This window comes from Nerophis ophidion, linkage group LG05 (genome assembly GCF_033978795.1).
Source record: "Nerophis ophidion isolate RoL-2023_Sa linkage group LG05, RoL_Noph_v1.0, whole genome shotgun sequence".
Taxonomy (NCBI): Eukaryota; Metazoa; Chordata; class Actinopteri; order Syngnathiformes; family Syngnathidae; genus Nerophis; species Nerophis ophidion.
In genome coordinates, this window is record NC_084615.1 from 25,154,305 (window position 1) to 25,173,222 (window position 18,918).

Genomic DNA, 18,918 nt, shown 5'->3' on the forward strand with positions numbered 1-18,918 from the left:
ACTGAGATAATTTAGGACCAACACACTTAAAACAAGCAAAACACGCTAACATCAAATCTGCTTTGTGAGAAGAATAATCTTATCAGACAGAAAATAAGCAAATATCACCCTTATTTGAGATATTTAATCTTACGTAGATTTCAGTTTTTGCAGTGTAGGGATGTAACATTATCAAAATCTCACGGTGCAATATTGCCACGGTATTTATCAGAATGCCGTGTAAAATAACACTTCCACACAGTGCTAGACGATGGACAGACAAGAAATATCCATCCGTGTGTGTTTATTAACATCTTAGTGGACGGTCAGAAATAAAAATATTATCATTAGTGCTATTTATAATTTTATAGCTGCTGGATGACTTATGGGGCTGAATAAAATGAATTCAATTGATGCTGTTTTTTTGATTCAGGAAATAATATATTACCATACTATATCTCCTACATAAAAAGACGTCTTTCATTATGCATTTTCTTGCCTTTGAGTTATTCCAGACGCACCAATGTGCTTGTGATGCGATCCACAGCCTTGTGCGTCAATTGTGAAAGTGAAAGAAAAGTGACAGAAAGTTAATGTTGTCTACATTGCAAATCAAAAAGGTGTTACAGATTTTAGATGTGATTATAGCCCGATAACATGCATGTTAATAAAATGATGGTCTCCGTGGTAAAAGCCCCGTATGCACGCAAAATCCTCATTTAAATACGATTTTTTTTTACTTTTTATTTGCACGTGCAGTGGTAGGAGATCAACACACCCACTCATAGTACACTTTTTTTTTTTTTCACACGCTCTCCAGCGTGTGGTATTTGGATCTTATAAAATCATGAGGTGATTGTCTTTGGAGGTGGGAGGAAGCCGGAGTACCCTAACCCTCATGCTGCCCGCCTTGTGAATCATTATCGCTAAACATTATTTTATTACCCAGCTCTGTCAGCTGTTTGAATTTAAAATTCTTCAAGAAAATTGTGGTTAGAGTGTCCGCCGTGAGATCGGTAGGTCGTGAGTTCAAACCCCGGCCGAGTCATACGAAAAACTATAAAAATAAATGATAAATGGGTTGTACTTGTATAGCGCTTTTCTACCTTCAAGGTACTCAAAGCGCTTTGACACTACTTCCACATTTACCCATTCACACACACATTCACACACTGATGGAGGGAGCTGCCATGCAAGGCGCCAACCAGCACCCATCAGAAGCAAGGGTGAAGTGTCTTGCTCAGGACACAAGGGACGTGACGAGATTGGTACTCGGTGGGATTTGAACCAGTGACCCTCGGGTTGCGCACGGCCACTCTCACACTGCGCCACGCCATCCCTAAAAAAATGGGACCCATTACCTCCCTGCTTGGCACTCAGCATCAAGGGTTGGAATTGGGGGTTAAATCAGCAAAAATTATTTCCGGGCGCAGCCACCGCTGCTGCCCTCACCTCCCAGGGGGTGAACAAGGAGAATGGTCAAATGCAGAGGTAAATTTCACCACACCTAGTGTGTGTGTGACAATCATTGGTACTTACTTAAAAATGCTTCAGTGCAGTATTTAAGAATTGTTGCAACATTAAACATGACTTGTTTTTAGGATATTACCTGTGTTTCTATAATTCTGCTCTTCTTTTTAGGTATGACCCCGGCCTTTCTCCGAAACCCCCATCTGATTTTGGAACATCACAGCTGCATTACTTTGAAGACTGGGGCGTGGTGACTTACGGCAGTGCTTTACCTGCAAATACGAATCGCTCCTTTCTTTCCTTCAAGTCAGGGAAGCTCGGGGGACGTGCTATCTTTGAGATGGTTCACAAGGGCAAGTACAAGGAGTGGATTAAAGGGTGGAGGAACTTCAATGCCGGCCACGAACACCCTGATCAGAACACTTTTACCTTTGCACCCAATGGCATTCCTTTCATCACTGAGGGACTATATGGACCCAAGTACACTTTGCTGAACAATGCTGTGTTGTTCGGCCCGGCCCTCTCGGGAACTTGCTTTAAGCCGTGGGCTGGCCAGGTGACGGAATCCTGTGACTCCAAGTGGTTGAAATACAAGGCAGGGTCTGCAGCTGACGCTCAGGGGAAAGTAGAAGCTGCCATGGAGAAACAAGGGATGGTCTTCATCCGTGGGGAAGGTCGTTCCGCCTATAATCCAGACCTGAAGATCCGCAACTTTCAGAGAAACCTCCTCCTACTTCACCCACAGCTCCTCCTGCTGGTGGACCACATTCATCTGGATCCCGACAGCCCATCCAGGGCCATGAGTGCATTCTTTCACAACACGGAGCTTCCATTCCAGGATATAAAAGTGGACGGTTTCAATGGAGCATTTGTATCACACAAAGACGACAAGTATAAAATGTTCTGGATGGATGACACAGGTCACGGTAATAGAGGGATTGTAGGTTACTGGAATTATCCACGAGGGTACCCGTATAATGGCTCGAATTATGTGAACGTCACAATGCCGTTAAGATACCCTCACACTCGAGTGGCCTACGTTTTTTTGGGACCAGACATGGCTCTCAACAGCTTCAGCGTCCGTGGTGACAACCAAAGAGTGGACATTTACCTGGCCACAAAAGACCACACCTACACCGTCTACCTGCTGACTGGAGAAGTCACCAGCAAGCCTCTTTTTGCCATGGTGCTGCTGGACCAGAAGAAGATCGTGTTTGAGAAAAAACCAACTGCGGCGGACAGCTCCCCTTCCGAAGTAGAGGAATACGTCAACGTGATGGATGACAACCTCCAGCATGTCAAGCCGGTCTTTCAGCAAATGGAAAGACATATTCTTGGGAAGGCTCTAAATACGGGCAGATTCCGCAAGACCGCGGAGCGCCTGCTCCGGTTCTCTGACAAAAAGAAGACCGAGGGGGTCATCGAGAAGCTGTTTGCCATGTCCAAGAAACAGAGTAAGGATAAGGGGAGCAAGAAAATAAACCTTGGTGAGAAGCTCTCTGGGAGTCTGCCTGACATATTTGCACAGATCGAGGTCAGTGAAAAACAAGTCCGACAGAGGACGTCCAAGCGTGTGTACGAAAACAGTCCAGAAGAGGGAGACGCAGACGCACAAGCCTTTCTAGAATACACAGACAGCCGCAAAAACAGGAAAAGCGGCTTTGTGAAAGGCCGTAAATTTAAAGAAATTAATATGTTGGTGACTTCTGGAAGTCAACGGCCCAACTTAGCCTCTTACATCCGACTGTTCCTCCTCCTGAACACTGCCACCTTCTTCTTGCTGCTGGCGGTCTTGTTGACTCGCTTCCAGCGGGGACGCAGCTTGAACACTCAGAGATGTTTTTATACGATCGTAATGGTTGACTGCTTGATCTTATTGTACCTCTACTCGTCATGCTCTCACATGCAGTGCTGACATCCTTGGTTTAGCTGCAGACGATCTCAGGCTTATGATATCAACAATGGATAGGAATTATAGAATAGAATAGAATAGAATGAACTTTATTGTCATTATATTTGCATATAACGAGATTAAAGACTCCAACTTAAGGTGCGATAGTGGGAACAAATATGGGGTGAAATAAATGACATAAGAGGTAATAAAGGAAAAACTAACAATTGAAATAAACAGACTACTATCCAATAAAAATAATAAGCAATTCTGTACAATATACAAAACACTATAGAAGTACTAAATACAAATACTGTACAATATACAGAGCAAGACAGGAGTACCGAAGTAATAAATAACAATCAGTGACGGACGTATTGCACTTGAAGGGTAGTATTGCACAGTAGGGTATTGGGGCATTATATTGTATAGGGGTGAATTATTATTATTATAAGTTAGAGTTCAACACGGTGACAGCTTTGGGAAAGAAGCTGTCTCTGAGCCTGTTTGTTCTGGCTCTGATGCACCTGTAGCGCCTGCCTGATGGTAGCAAGTCGAACAGGTGGAAGCCAGGGTGTGTGCTGTCCTTGGTAATGTTTTTTGCTCTGTTGAGGCAACGGGAGTTGTGTAAGTCCTTCAGGGAGGGCAGGAGACAGCCGATGATTTTTTGTGCCGACTTTATGACCCTCTGAATCGCCTGTTTGTCTGCTTCAGTGCAGCTGGCGTACCACACTGTTATGCAGTACGTAAGCAAGCTCTCGACAGCCGAGCGATAGAAGGTCACCATCAGCTGCCTCTCCAGTCTGTTCTTCCTCAGCACCCTCAGGAAATGGAGTCTCCGCTGGGCCTTCCGCATGACCGCAGTTGTATTTTGGGTCCAGGACAGGTCAGCAGATATGAGGGTGCCGAGGAACTTGAAGGAGCTGACTCTCTCCACCTCCTCTCCGTTGATGTAGAGGGGGGCGGGGTCTGCAGTGTTCTTCCTAAAGTCAAAGATGAGTTCCTTGGTTTTTGTGGTGTTCAGTGCCAAATTATTCACTGAACACCACGCTGATAGTTTCAGGACCTCATCTCTGTATGCAGACTCATCCCCCCCTGTAATGGGACCCACTACCGTTGTGTCATCGGCGAACTTGATGATGGTCTTCTCCGAGTGGGCTGGACTACAGTCATGGGTGTAGAGGGAGTACAGCAAAGCGCTCAGCACACAGCCCTGTGGGGAGCCGATGCTGAGTGTGCGGGGGGAGGGAGAGGTGGGGGCCAAGTTTTACTGTCTGAGGTCGGTTGGTCAGGAAGTCCTTAATCCAAAGACAGGTGGGTGAGGGTAGGCCTAAGTCCAGCAGTTTGGTGACCAGAATGTCTGGAATGATGGTATTGAAGGTGGAGCTATAGTCAATGAAAAGCATCCTGACATTGCTCCCCCGGTGTTCCAGGTGGCTCAGTGTGGAGTGGAGAGCCATGGATATGGCGTCATCTGTGGATCTGTTTCCCCTGTAGGCAAACTGCTGTGGGTCTAGGGTGGGGGGGGAGGCAGGCTTTGATGTGGTGGAGGACCAGCCTCTCGAAGCACTTCATGATGACAGGTGTGAGTGCTACTGGGCGATAGTCATTGAGGTTGTTTGTGGCAGCTTTCTTGGGTACCAGGATGATTGTGGCAGATTTAAGGCAGGGTGGGATGAATGCCTGTGCCAAGGAGAGGTTGAAGAGGACGGTGATAATGTAGGAGAGCTGGTCGGCGCATGTTTTGAGCACCTTCCCGGGTACACCGTCTGGACCAGTCGCCTTCCTGGGGTTCACTGCCTTGAGCACCCGCCTGACCTCGTGCTCCTCAAGAATGAGTGTGGGGGGACTGGGGGTTGGAGGGTTTGGGGGTGCTGGTGGTAGTGTGGCTGTGACTGATTGTGATGTCTCAAAGCGTGCAAAAAAGCAGTTCAGCTCCTCTGCTAGCGTTGCATCCCAGTCCCCGGTGACTGCGTCACAGCCTTTGTAATTGGTGATGTGCTGTATGCCCTGCCACATCTGCCGTGGGTTGTTGCTCGAGAGGTGGTCTTCGATCCTCTCTTTATAGTCCATCTTGGCTTCTCTGAGTCCTCTCTTCAGGTCAGCACGCGCTGCGCTGTATAGAGCACTGTCACCTGACCTGAAGGCAATGTCCCGGGCCTCGAGGAGCATGCTGACCTGGCATGTCATCCAGGGTTTCTGATTTGGGTAAACCCGGATGGTTTTTTTTCACAGTGACATTGCTGATACAGTACTTTATGTAGGATAGTACCGACTCTGTGTGTGTGGGCAGGTCTTGGTTTTTGAACACATCCCACGCAGTTTGTGCAAAGCAGTCCTGTAGCTGGGGGAGTGCATCCTCAGGCCAAGTTGTAACAGTATTTATTACTGCTTGTGTCCTTGATCTGAGGGGGGTGTAAGCAGAGATGAGCAGCAAAGAGAGGTGGTCTGACTGGCCTAGGTGGGGGAGTGGGATGGCTCTATATGCCTCTTTGATATTACAGTAAACATGGTCCAAAGTGTTTCCCCCTCTAGTAGGACATTTAACAAACTGGTCAAATTTAGGTAGTACTGTTTTCAAATTGGCTTTATTAAAATCACCAGCAATAATGTGAGCACCATTGGGGTGGGCACGCAGCTGTTTGTTTACTGTATTTAGCAGTAGGGAGAGAGCCATGGTAACATTAGCATCTGGTGGTATGTAGACTGCCGTAATGATTACTACTGTTAGCTCTCTTGGCGGAAAAAAAGGTCGACATTTAACTGAAATAAACTCTAGGCCAATATATGGTGCCTTTCCAGACACCCATTTACAGTAATATCTGTTATTCATTTACTCTACAGCCACATACTGGACTTGAAGCCACAGCTGACCTGGAGTACAGTAGAACCTCCATTTACAAACACCTCTATTTGCGACCATTTCAGTTTACAAACGTTTCCATGTTTACATCGCGCCAAATAGCTTCTGTGTGCGGACCACGAACACTCCATTCATTCATTTTGCTTGCTGCTTAATGCTACTTTAATAACTTCTAACAACTTCTGACAAGTTTATTTCCACAATTGTCGTACCTTACGCCAGTCAGAGTTGTCAGCCTGTCTTAAAGATCGCTTTGTGCGATCAGAAATGCTTTCGGTGTTCAAACTTTTAACAGTTTTACTGTATAGCTTCGGGTTGCTCGACAATCGCTTTGAGCTAGCATTTTATTCCGTTAACAATCGGCTTCAGTTTGAGGATTTTGTCAGCAAAGGGAGTCTTGTTCCGCAGTAAGTTTTGATAGGGATGAGACTAAAAAAGATGCCACAGCAAACCTTTATTACAGCAAAGTAAGCACTACGGGACACAAGCCGATGAAGGACCGCTAGTTTGTGCTAACGCCAGCGGTCACTAAGTGAAGCCACTGCTTATTTGTCAGTCTGAAACTCCGAGTGTTCACCAATGCCACAAGTAATCCCAGACACAAGATATAATGATTTTACTTTGTTTTTTTGGTGGGTTTGGAGCGCACCAACAAGACTTGTGTTAGTGTTGACATTTAATCTTGCTGTAATGTTGCTGTATTGTTTGGATAAAATAGAGATTGTCGAGCCATTACCCTCGTTGACATAAACTGTATACATTCTGTACATTACAGTGTCTTTAAAGTGTGTAGTTTTAACTAAAATGTGGATTTTGGTCGAGGCTAGAACCAATTATTCATGTTTACATTGATCCTTATGGGGAACACTGCTTCACGATAGAAACTTTTCAAGAACCAGTTATGTTCGTAAATAGAGGTTACACTATATACAGTAAATCCCCACATATTGGTAGATTGGCATTCAGCATATTTCATACTTGCCAACCCTCCCGATTTTCCCAGGAGACTCCAGAATTTCAGTGCCCCTCCCGAAAATCTCCCGGGGCAAACATTCTCCCGAATTTCTCCCTATTTCCACCCGGACAACATTATCGTGATCGTGCCTTAAAGGCACTGCCTTTAGCGCCCTCTACAACCTGTCGTCCCGTCGCTTTTCCTATGTACAAACAGCGTGCCGACCCAGTCACATAATTATATGCAGCTTTAACACACACATAGGTGAATGCAATGCATACTTGGTCAACAGCCATACAGGTCACACTGAGGGTGGCCATATAAACAACATTAACACTGTTACAAATATGCGCCACACTTGTGAACCCACACTAAACAAGAATGACAAACACATTTCGGGAGAACATCCGCACCGTAACACAACATAAACACAACAGAACAAATAACCAGAACCCCTTGTAGCACTAACTCTTCCGGGACGCTACAATATACAACACCCCCCCATCTCCCGAATTCGGTGGTCTCAAGGTTGGCAAGTATGGCATATTTGCAAATTTTCCTCTCAAAGTATTACGTTTTTACAAATATTTTATTGGCGAAAAACGCGTTTGTGTGTTTTCTTTACAAAAAAATTGTTTTTTTTAAAAAACAAAACAAAAACAAAGTTGTATTTTTATTACCAATTTACTAAAAAAAGTAACTCGCTGACTACTGTTTTTTGTTTGGAGTATCTCAATTGAAACTGTTGGGTTTTTTTTACGGGTGTGTCCATTGTTTGCAGTATGTTGTTCTTGGAACCCGCAAGGATCTCCTGTACTGATGGAAACACTGCCAAATATTTCACATCCATACACCAGACTGGAGGCAAGGTAGGTGAAGTGCCTTGCCCAAGAACACCACATTAGTGGTAAAACCAGTTACTTCTGCAGAGTTGCCTTCTGCATCTCCTGAGGCACTGCTGCCAAAAGTGATGCTTAGTTGAAAAAAGTTAGTATTTAGTTTAATGGCCATTTTTATTACTGGAATAGCAATCTTAAATTTGAGAATGAAAGTCACAAAGATGTTTATGCTGATTTTATTTAAAATGATAACACAAAACCAGGTAAGGTCTGTTCAGGTGTACTGGAGAGGAGGCTACGGCGGATAGTCGAACCTCGGGTTCAGTAGGAACAGTGTGGTTTTCGTCCTGGTCGTGGAACTGTGGACTAGATCTATACTCTCGGCAGGGTCCTTCAAGGTGAGTGGGAGTTTGCCCAACCAATCTACATTTGCTTCGTGGACTTGGAGAAGGCATTCAACCGTGGGGAGTGCTCAGAGAGTATGGGGTAAAGGACTGTCCGATTATGGCGGTCCGCTCCCTGTATGATCAGTGTAGGACCTTGGTCTGCATCGCCGGCAGTAAGTCAGACCCGTTTCCAGTGTGGGTTGGCCTCCGCCAAGGCTGCCCTTTGTCACCGATTCCGTACATAACTTTTATGGACAGAATTTCTAGGCGCAGTCAAGGCGTTGAAGGGATCCGGTTTGGTGGCCGCGGGATTAGGTCTCTGCTTTTTGCAGATGATGTGGTCCTGATGGCTTCATCTGACGGGGATCTTCAGCTCTCACTGGGTCGGTTCGCAGCCGAGTGTGAAGCGACTGGGATGAGAATCAGCACCTCCAAGTCTGAGTCCGTGGTTCTCGCCCGGAAAAGGGTGGAGTGCCATCTCCGGGTTGGGGAGGAGATCTTGCGCCAAGTGGAAGAGTTCAAGTACCTCGTGGTCTTGTTCACGAGTGAGGGAAAAGTGGATCTGAGGTTGACAGGCGGATCGGTGCGGCGTCTTCAGTAATGCGGACCGTTGTGGTGAAGAAGGAGCTGAGCCGGAAGGCAAAGCTCTCAATTTACCGGTCGATCTACGTTCCCATCCTCACCTATGGTCATGAGCTTTGGGTTATGACCGAAAAGACAAGATCACGGGTACGAGCGGCCGAAATGAGTTTTCTCCGCCGGGTGGCGGGGCCCTTAGAAATAGGGTGAGAAGCACAGTCATCCGGGAGGAGCTCAAAGTTTAGTGGCTGGTCCTCCACATCAAGAGGAGCCAGATGAGCATCTGGTCAGGATGCCACCCGAACGCCTCCCTTGGGAGGTGTTTTGGGCACGTCTGACCGGTAGGAAGCCATGGGAAAGACCCAGGACATGTTGGGAAGACTATGTCTTCCGGCTGGCCTAGAAACGCCTCGGGATCCCCCGGTAGGAGCTGGACGAAGTGGGTGGGGAGGGGGTAGTCCGGGATTCCCTACTTAGGCTGCTCCCCCCGTGACCCGACCTCCGATAAGCGGAAGAAGATGGATGAAACACAAAAAAAGAATTCCTTCACATTCTCAGTACAAGCGAAGTTCATGATGCTGATTTCAGTTTTGTCATAAGTCAGAGGTTGGAAAAATTTAAAACACCTTCAGGGAATATAAAAGGTCTCCGGTCTCCCGTTCTCTTTGCGCTTGCTTTGGTATGTGGATTATATTCAGTAGATGTTCGAAGCTCATCGTTTTGTTTTTTTAAACTATTTTGTGGCTGTATATTTTTTGAGTCCCTTTTTTTTTTATAACTACCTGTGAACATAGCAAACATCATGTCTATTGCGAAGCAATTTTAGCCTGAATTTACTGACTGTATCCAAATAATTCAACAGCTATTTTATTGTGCAACTGATTATAATGATCTTTTCAAGAACAATACAGCTGATTTATAGCCATTCACACAATAGAATCAAATAAATATGTAACCTATCGCTCTTTGTTTTATACTCTACTAACGGTTCATCATTCTGATAAATCCACATTAACAGATCCAACCATCTTGCAGGGATGCATTGTGTTGCCTCAAATAAAATACAGAAATTAATGAGAACATCCATACAGACGGAGAAAATCCATGATGATCGGTTGGTGTTCGTGGGATGAAGCACAGCTGGCTAAAATTGTGGCGAAACATGACAGACTGGCCAATCAGATGCAAGATAAAGGAGAGTCGGAGACAGAGGGACGCTTCAAGCTGACTACTCCAAAAAACAAAAAAGATACATTCTTAATCATGGCAGAAGGATTGTCTCTCACAGATTAGATTTTTCCTTTAGTGATGAAGATGATGTGCAGGAGACTTCTTTGAAAACAATAATGCGTTAATAGAAAACAATGCCCAAAACCTTAGTTTTTACAAACCCCAAAACCAGTGAAGTTGGCACGTTGTGTAAATGGTCAATAAAAAGAGAATAAAATGATTTGCAAATCCTTTTCAACCTATATTAAATTCAATAGACTGTAAAGACAAGATAATTATTTGGAACGTCCCGCAGGCTAATTGGGAACAGGTAAGTGCCATGATTGGGTATAAAAGCAGCTTTCATGAAATGCTCAGTCGTTCACAAACAAGGTCGGGGCGAGGGTCAACATTTTGTAAACAAATGTGTGAGCAAATTGTCGGAACAGTTTAAGAGCATTTCTCAACAAGCTATTGCAAAGGAATTTAAGATTTCACCATCTACGGTCTGATATCATCAAAAGGTTCAGAGAATCTGGAGAAATCACTCCACGTAAGCGATGATATTACGGATTTTTAATCCCTTTAGACGGTACTGTATCAAAAAGCGACATGTGTAAGGATATCACCACATGGGCTAACGAACATTAAAAAAAAATCACTTTTAGTAACTGCAGTTTGTCGCTACATCTGTAAGGGCAATTCAAAACTTGACCATGCAAAGCGAAAGCCATTTATCAACAACATCCAGAAACGCCGCCGGCTCCGCTGGGCACAAGCTCATCTAAGATGGACTGATGCAAAGTGGAAAAATGTTCGTTGATCTGACGAGTCCACATTTCAAATTGTTTTTGGAAACTGCGGACATTGTGTCCTCCGGGTCAAAGAGGAAAAGAACCATCCGGATTGTTCTATGCGCCAAGTTTAAAAACAAGCATCTGTGATGGTATAGGGGTGTATTAGTTCTCAAAGCATGGGTAACTTACACATCTGTGAAGGCACCAATAATGCTGAAAAGTACATACAGGTTTTGGAGCAACATATGTTGCCATCCAAGCAACGTTATCATGGACGCCCCTGCTTATTTTACCAAGACAATCCCAAGCCACATGTTACAACAGGGTGCATTTATAGTAAAAGAGTGTGGGTACTACACTGCCTGTAGTCCCCATTGAAAATGTGTGGTGCATTATGAAGCCTAAAATACCACAACGGACTGTTGAACAACTTAAGCTGTACATCAAGCAAGAACGGGAAAGAAATCCACCTGAAAAGCTTCAGAAATTGGCCTCCTCAGTTCCCAAAGGTTTACTAAGTGTTGGTAAAAGGAAAGGCCATGTAACACAGTGGTAAAAATGCCCCTGTGCCAACTTTTTTGCAAGGTCTTGCTACCATTAAATTCTAAGTTGATGATTATTTGAAAAAAAAATTAAATAAAAATGAAATTTCTCAGTTGGAATATTAAATATCTTGTCTTTGCAGTCTATTCAATTGAATATAAGTTGAAAAAGATTTGCAAATGATTGTATTCTGTGTTTATTTACCATTTACACAAAGTGCCAATGTCACTGCTTTTTGGGGTTTGTAGTTGTTTACTCTGTAAACCAAGATCATAAGTACTCCCTTCATCGGAGACGTCCAACACAAACTTAGAAACACACACAAAGGCAGTCCTTCTCAAATAGTGGTGCAATGCCAGGGAAGGCGGGTGTGACATAGGGGGAACATGCTTTTTTTTTTGTCATACCAGAATGTGATGAAGCGTATACTTGGGAGACGAGGAAAGACGTATTGTTTCTTTCAATGTTAATAAACTTGCAATAACACTTTTATAAACCATTTATACAATATTTATATTCACAGTGGGAGGGGGGCGCACAATATTTTCTTCTTCCTTGGGGGTGCGCAACAGAAAATATTTGAGAAGCACTGCATTAAGGTGAGTTGAGTTCATGAAAAGTTTTACTGCACACAACCATTGTTTGTTTTTTTGTCAAGATAGATGCTGGGTTTTTTTTCAACTGATGGTAGAGAATATGAATAACATTATAGGGGTGGGCAAAAGAAAAGGCAAACTAAAATAAATACATACAATGGCGTGCGGGGAGCACAAGAGCAGGGGAAGGCAACCTAAAATGTTGATAAGGCCATATTGGACCAAAAATACAAAAACAAATGTCTGGAGCCACAAAAAAATAAAAGCCATATTTCATACAGAAAGTGTCATGAGATATAAATTGAATTAAGAGGACTTAAAGGAAACCAAATGAGCTCCAATATAGCTACAAATGAGGCACAATGATCCAATAGCTTACAGTCATGCAGTGACAAAATAACGTCAACAAAACTCACCTTTGTGCATTCATGCACAGCATTAAAGGTTTGGTGGACAATATGAGACAGAAAAAGAAGTGGCATAATAAAACACGTCCTCGAAAGTCGGAGAAAGTTATACATGTAAACAAACTATGGTGAGTTCAAGGACCAGCAAATTTAGTAGGACAAAACGGCGATCGCCAAATACTCGAATCGGTGAAGCATGTGTAATACAAACAGTGTGCTTTATAACAATTGGGGAGGTTTGTGTCATGTTTATCCTCCTAGAGAAACCATATTAAAACAAAAAATGTTTTTTCCACCTCATCTTTTTCCATTTTTCAAACATTTTTGGAAAAGCTCCAGAGAGCCACTAGGGCGGCGCTAAAGAGCCACCCCCGCCCTAGAGGTATGTTAAATGACAGATAGTTAATAGTAATGGGCCCTTATTGGGGGGCATTTGTACTCTCTCAGTTTGATATTATACATGTTGGCATATATCAATCAAGCTTTATTGCAGACTACAGGGTAAAAGTAGATATAGTCAACAATCCCATACAGTCCATAAAACAAAGGTATTATCATGTGATATTAAAACAGTGCTTGTGCATATTCTGTAAAAGGCATCCAATGAATAAAAAAAAAGCAGCAATAAAAATATACTTTAAAAATGTGTCTACACATTGTAAAAAAAGGCACATATAACAGTGTTTCCATATGTAGGATTGGTACCTAACAGAACTACACCTAGGATTGGTTATCTGTATGATAGGATCCTTCTGTGCAGTCGACATATAAACTGAAACATCAGTTTTCTCAGGGTGGCTGGAAGGTGTTCATCCCTAAATCACAAAAAAAGCTTGCTGCTGGGCTTGCTGTGCAGGATTCTGAGACAACAACCTTGAGTTTGCGCGTCTGGACTGTACTCTTGTAGTCTCCAGCACACTGGCGAAAGATTGTACGCTACCTCTTTTTATTCAGACGTTCCCTGTTTACTTAACAACAGCTGTTTCTAAAGGAATGGAGGGTATGTAAACAGCCATTGATTTCAGTCACATTAACACAATATAAAAAGATGCCTCGGGCTTGGACTGGTCCTAGATCAAAATAGACAATCCCTCCCGTCTCCCCCCCATCATACACAATGGAATTTTAAAAGCCTTTTGCTTAATACAACAAAGACAGTTATCGTCTGTTCACTGGGAATGCAGAGAACGGAAAGTTTTTTGATCTTTTACATACAAATTTTCTGACAATTCACAGCTCAAAAGTGACTTCAGGTGTAACCTGTCACAGCTGACCATCCTTGAGATGTTCATGCAGCTTCATTTGAGTCCACTTTGAAAGGGCACACACCTGTCTCTCTCTATAAGGTGGTGGCAGAGCATAGCAAGCATTAAGTCAAATGAATTGTCTTGAGGCACAAATGTGGGGAAAGGGACAGGTACAAGGTCTCCATGTGTAAGTGGTAGACGTGTGGAACCACCAGAACCTTCCTAGAGTTGAGCGATCGGGGAGGTGACCAAAAACCTGATGGTCACTATTTCAGAGCTACAGCAGAGAGGAGAACCTTCCAGAAGGATAACCATCTCTGCAGCATTGAAATTATTTAACTGAATTTTTGGCATGTAATGACGCTGTGACAATTTTATTGAATGAAAAACTGTGCATTTGAAAACTGTTTTAAAATTCAGCGTATAAGAATTCAGTGCAGAAATCTGCAAACGTGACACCTCGATTGCTTTCCCCACTGAATTTGTATACACACAATTTTAAAAGGCTATAATTTAACTGAATTTTTAAACAATTTTGTTCACAAATTTTTATTCATTCATTTTCTACCGCTTGTCCCTTTTTGGGGGGTGATGGAGCCTATCTCAGCTGCATTCGGGCGGAAGGCGGTGTACACCCTGGACAAGTCGCCAACTCATCGCAGGGCCGACACAGACATTCACACTCACATTCACACACTAGGGCCAATTTAGTGTTGCCAATCAACCTATCCCCAGGTGCATGTCTTCGGAGGTGGGAGGAAGCCGGAGTACCCGGAGGGAACCCACGCAGTCACAGGAAGAACATGCAAACTCCACACAGAAAGATCCCGAGCCCGGGATTGAACCCAATATCTTCTTATTGTGAGGCACAAAGACTAACCCCTGATCCACCGTGGTGCCCCTCATTGAGAATTGAGACCACAGAACACTTTACATCAGTCCATCTTAGATGAACTTCGGCCCAACAAAGCCAGCAGCGTTTCTGGGTGTTGTTGATAAATGGCTTTTGCTTTGCGTAGTATAGTTTTAACTTGCACTTACAGATGTAGCGATGAACTGTAGTTACCGACAGTGGTTTTCTAAAATGAGGGAGAATATGCAAACTCCACAAAGAAAGATCCTGAGCCCGGGATTGAACTCGGGACTACTCAGGACCTTCGTATTGTGAGGCAGCTGCACTAACCCCTCTACCACCGTGCTGCCCAATTATTCAACGATTGTAAAAAAAAAATGTGTTCACAAATAAACCTCCGCAAAGGCTCTTTGGCTCTATTCCAAAGCTTAAAAAGGTAAATTCCTTTCCTGTTGCCACTTTGTTGTGTGGATTTTGACACAATCTCAAAAACGGTAACACAACAGTAAAATTGATATTGTACAACAATACACGTAGACATAAAGGGGACACATTACTCAAATTCTCTGTTAACAGAAGTGGCCACACGTACTGTAAGTAGACGTTGGCTTGAGTAACACTTCTGGGTCGACACCTTTTTTCCAGTCTTGTAGTTCCCAATGTCGGAGACGAGCATTTCTCTTGGTGATTCTAGCACACATCAGCATCCCAAAGTCCCCTCCCTCCTCACCTGTGTCACACTTATTTTTTAATGAGTACTATTTAGTGCTGTTGACAGTGGTGCCAGACAAAACATCTACAAACATGTGGATTCAATTTTCTGTCATGTACAGTGCATCCATGTTTTCCACATTTTGTTATGGTACAGTCATATTCCAAAATGGTCATTTTTTCCCCTCAAAATTCTACACAAAATACCCCAAAATGGCAATGAAAAAGTTATTTATTTGCTATTTAAAATAAAAACCTTAATCACATGTTCATAAGTATTCGCAGCCTTTGCTCAATACTTTGTTGATGCACTTTTGGCAGCAATTACCACCTCACGTACAGTATTTTTGAATACGATGCCACAAATTTGGCATACCTATCTTTGGGCAGTTTTGCCCATTCCTCTTTGCAGCACCTCTCAAGGCGTGTATGAATGTTCAGTGGTGGCTGGAGAGGCTGTTGGCGCTACTTGGTGCCAACATTTCCAAATACTAGGCCTGTCAAATGAAACACAATAATTACAAGTTAACGGTAATTCCCTTTAACGGCACTATTTTGACACTTTATGGCAGGGGTGTCAAACTCAAACACAGAGTGGGCCAAAATTTTAAACTGAATAAAGCCGCGGGCCAAGGTTGAACAAAATAACCTTTTAATAGGGACCCAAACACGTTTTGCATTAAATTGAACAAGCAGGCTTATATAACTTTAGTGACATGCAAAATCCAGTTTCAAATAATAATAATAATAATTAAAAAAATATCAATGGCATATCAAATAAAATTTAAATAAAAATCATATGCCTTTTTTTCTATTTGCAATATTCTGAGGTAAATATTACATTTTTTCCACAGGCTAATAATACATTTGAAAATAAAATAACAATAATGAATGAACCAAACATTCAAGCTTTGAAGTAGCAAGAGAAAATGCATGAATAAAACGTTAATTATTGGTCAGTTTGCTGGAAGTTTCCCGGAAGAGTTAGTGCTGCAAGGGGTTCTGGGTATTTGTTCTGTTGTGTTACGGCGCGGATGTTCTCCCGAAATGTGTTTGTCATTCTTGTTTGGTGTGGGTTCACAGTGAGGTGCATATTGGTAAAAGTGCTAAAGTTGTTTATACGGCCACCCAAGTGTGACCTGCATGACTGTTGACCAAGTATGCATTCCATTCACGTGTGTGTGTGTGTGTGTGTAAAAGCCACAAATAATATGTGACACGCTATTAGTATGGAGGAAAAGCGGACGAGCCGACAGGTTGTAGAGAACGCTAGAGGGAGTGCCTTAAATGCACGCCCCCAATATAGTTGTCCAGGTGGAAATTGGTAGAAATGTGGGAGAATGGTTGCCCCGGGAGATTTTCGGGAGGGGCACTGAACTTCGGGAGTCTTCTGAGAAAATTAGGAGGGTTGGCAAGTGTGAGTATTAGCGGTGAATGTGGTGTTACAGCGGCACCGACGCTGTATAACACCGGTGGGCCAGCTCTAATGCTAAATTGATATTGCCTCAAGGGCCAAATTAAATTACACGGCGGGCCAGAGTTTGACACCCTTGCTTTATGGCATACTTGCCAACCTTGAGACCTTTGATTTCGAGAGGTGGGGGGTGGCATGGTCGGGGGGTGGGGCAGAGGCGTGGTTGGGGGCGTGGTTTGGGCGGGAAGGAGTATAATTCACCAACTCGAGTATTTCATATATGTGTATATATATATATGTATGAAATATTTGACTTTCAGTGAATTCTAGATATATATATTTATTTTATTATATATATAAATAAAAGAAATTTCAGACGACACCAATCAAGTACACAGTAATAAAAACAGTTGTTCTACTAACTGTACTGTGCTTGCTGGTTACTAAAAAAAACAACACTTAACTTTCACTTTTTGAGTAACCTTTGTTCTGCCATTTGCATACTGGCGAGGGTCACTTGCCGTCAGGTGCACAAAACCACATAAATCATTGGCCAAGCAAAAAGCTACAGCCAACATTCACCAGGAGATGGCAACAGACAACAAAGAATCACTCTATTACAGACGGCGTCGCCTAGCTGTAACTCCCTCGTTCTTCTGCTTTGTCTCCTTGTGTGTGCAGTTTTTTTATTAAAATTCGTAGATGTTGTAACGTGATTGGGAAGGCAAGCTGTTTATATAACAGGAAAGCGGGCGTGAAAACAGGCTGTACTCGCTCATGTCCGCATGGAGCTGGAGGGGGCGTGGCCTCCAGCTCCGGCTGAATTTCTGGAGATTTTCAAGAGAAAATTTCTTCCGGGAGGCTTTCGGGAGAGGCGCTGAATTTCGGGAGTTTCTCAGAAAATCCGGGAGGGTTGGCAAGTATGCCTTATGGGCAACCGGGGCTGTCTTGGTTGACAAAATTCTGCAGCATCGCGTGGACATCGAGGGCGGTACCTCTGGATTGGCAGACCGGGGTGGTGGTTCCTCTCTTTAAGAAGGTGAACCGGAGGATGTGTCCCAGCTATCGTGGGATCACACTCCTCAGCCTTCTCGGTAAGGTCTATTTAGGTGTACTGCAGAGGTGGCTATTTTTATTTATTTAGCCTTTATTTAACCAGGTAAAATCCCATTGAGATCAAAGATCTCTTTTCCAAGAAAGACCTGGCCAAGAGGGCAGCAGCAAGGTTACAATAAAAACAGTAAACAACACACAAAACATCACATTTACAACATTAAAACTTTTTCATATGACACATGTGCATCCAGACAAGGTTGACTGCTATGCCGGATAGTCGAACCTCGGATTCAAGAGGAACTGTGGTTTTCGTCCTGGTCGTGGAACTGTGGACCAGCTCTATACTCTCGGCAGGGTCCTTGAGGGTGGATGGGAGTTTGCCCAACCAGTCTACATGTGCTTTGTGGACTTGTAGAAGGCATTCGACCATGTCCCTCGGGAAGTCCTGTGGGGAGTGCTCAGAGAGTATGGGGTATCGGACTGTCTGATTGTGGGGATCCGCTCCCTGTACCATCAGTGTCAGAGCTTGGTCCGCATTGCCAGCAGTAAGACGGACATGTTTCCAGGATGCCCTTTGTCACTAATTCTGTTCATAACTTTTATGGACAGATTTTCTAGGCGCAGTCAAGGGGTTGAGGGGATCCGATTTGGTGGCTGCAGGATTAGGTCTCTGCTTTTAGCAGATGATGCGGTCCTGATGGCTTCATCTGGCCAGGATCTTCAGCTCTCACTGGATCGGTTCGCAGCCGAGTGTGAAGCGAATGGATGAGAATCAGCACCTGCTCAGTCGGAGTCCATGGTTCTCGCCCGGAAAAGGGTGGAGTGTCATTTCCGGGTTGGGGAGGAGCCCTTGCCCCAAGTGGAGGAGTACAAGTACCTGGGAGTCTTGTTCACGAGTGAGGGAAGAGTGGATCGTGAGATCGATAGGCGGATCGGTGCGGTGTCTTCAGTAATGCGGACGCTGTATCGATCCGTTGTGGTGAAGAAGGAGCAGAGCCGGAAGGCAAAGCTTTCAATTTACCGGTCAATCTACGTTCCCATCCTCACCTATGGTCATGAGCTTTGGGTTCTGACCGAAAGAACAAGATCACGGGTACAAGCGGCCCAAATGAATTTCCTCCGC

At 43.9% G+C, this 18,918-nt stretch overlaps 2 protein-coding genes across 8 annotated transcripts in view; one reads left to right on the top strand and one right to left on the bottom strand.

Annotated features, from left to right (window-relative positions):
* The window catches only part of dse (dermatan sulfate epimerase), a 62,069-nt gene extending 52,147 nt beyond the window's left edge, over window positions 1–9,922 (top strand). For 6 of the 7 annotated variants that reach the window (XM_061900372.1, XM_061900371.1, XM_061900374.1 and 3 more), the window contains one exon: window positions 1,621–7,866. In XM_061900372.1, coding sequence (XP_061756356.1) covers window positions 1,621–3,364 — 1,744 coding nt within the window. In that variant the 3' untranslated portion in view covers window positions 3,365–7,866. Of the gene's footprint in view, window positions 1–1,620; window positions 7,867–7,939 lie in introns of those variants that run through there. The other variant, XM_061900377.1, reaches the window with a different exon arrangement.
* Window positions 5,579–18,918, bottom strand: part of ufl1 (UFM1-specific ligase 1) — a 56,361-nt gene continuing 43,021 nt past the window's right edge. The window contains exon 20 of the mRNA XM_061900383.1: window positions 5,579–15,822. Coding sequence (XP_061756367.1) covers window positions 15,817–15,822 — 6 coding nt within the window. The 3' untranslated portion in view covers window positions 5,579–15,816. The remainder of the gene's footprint in view (window positions 15,823–18,918) is intronic.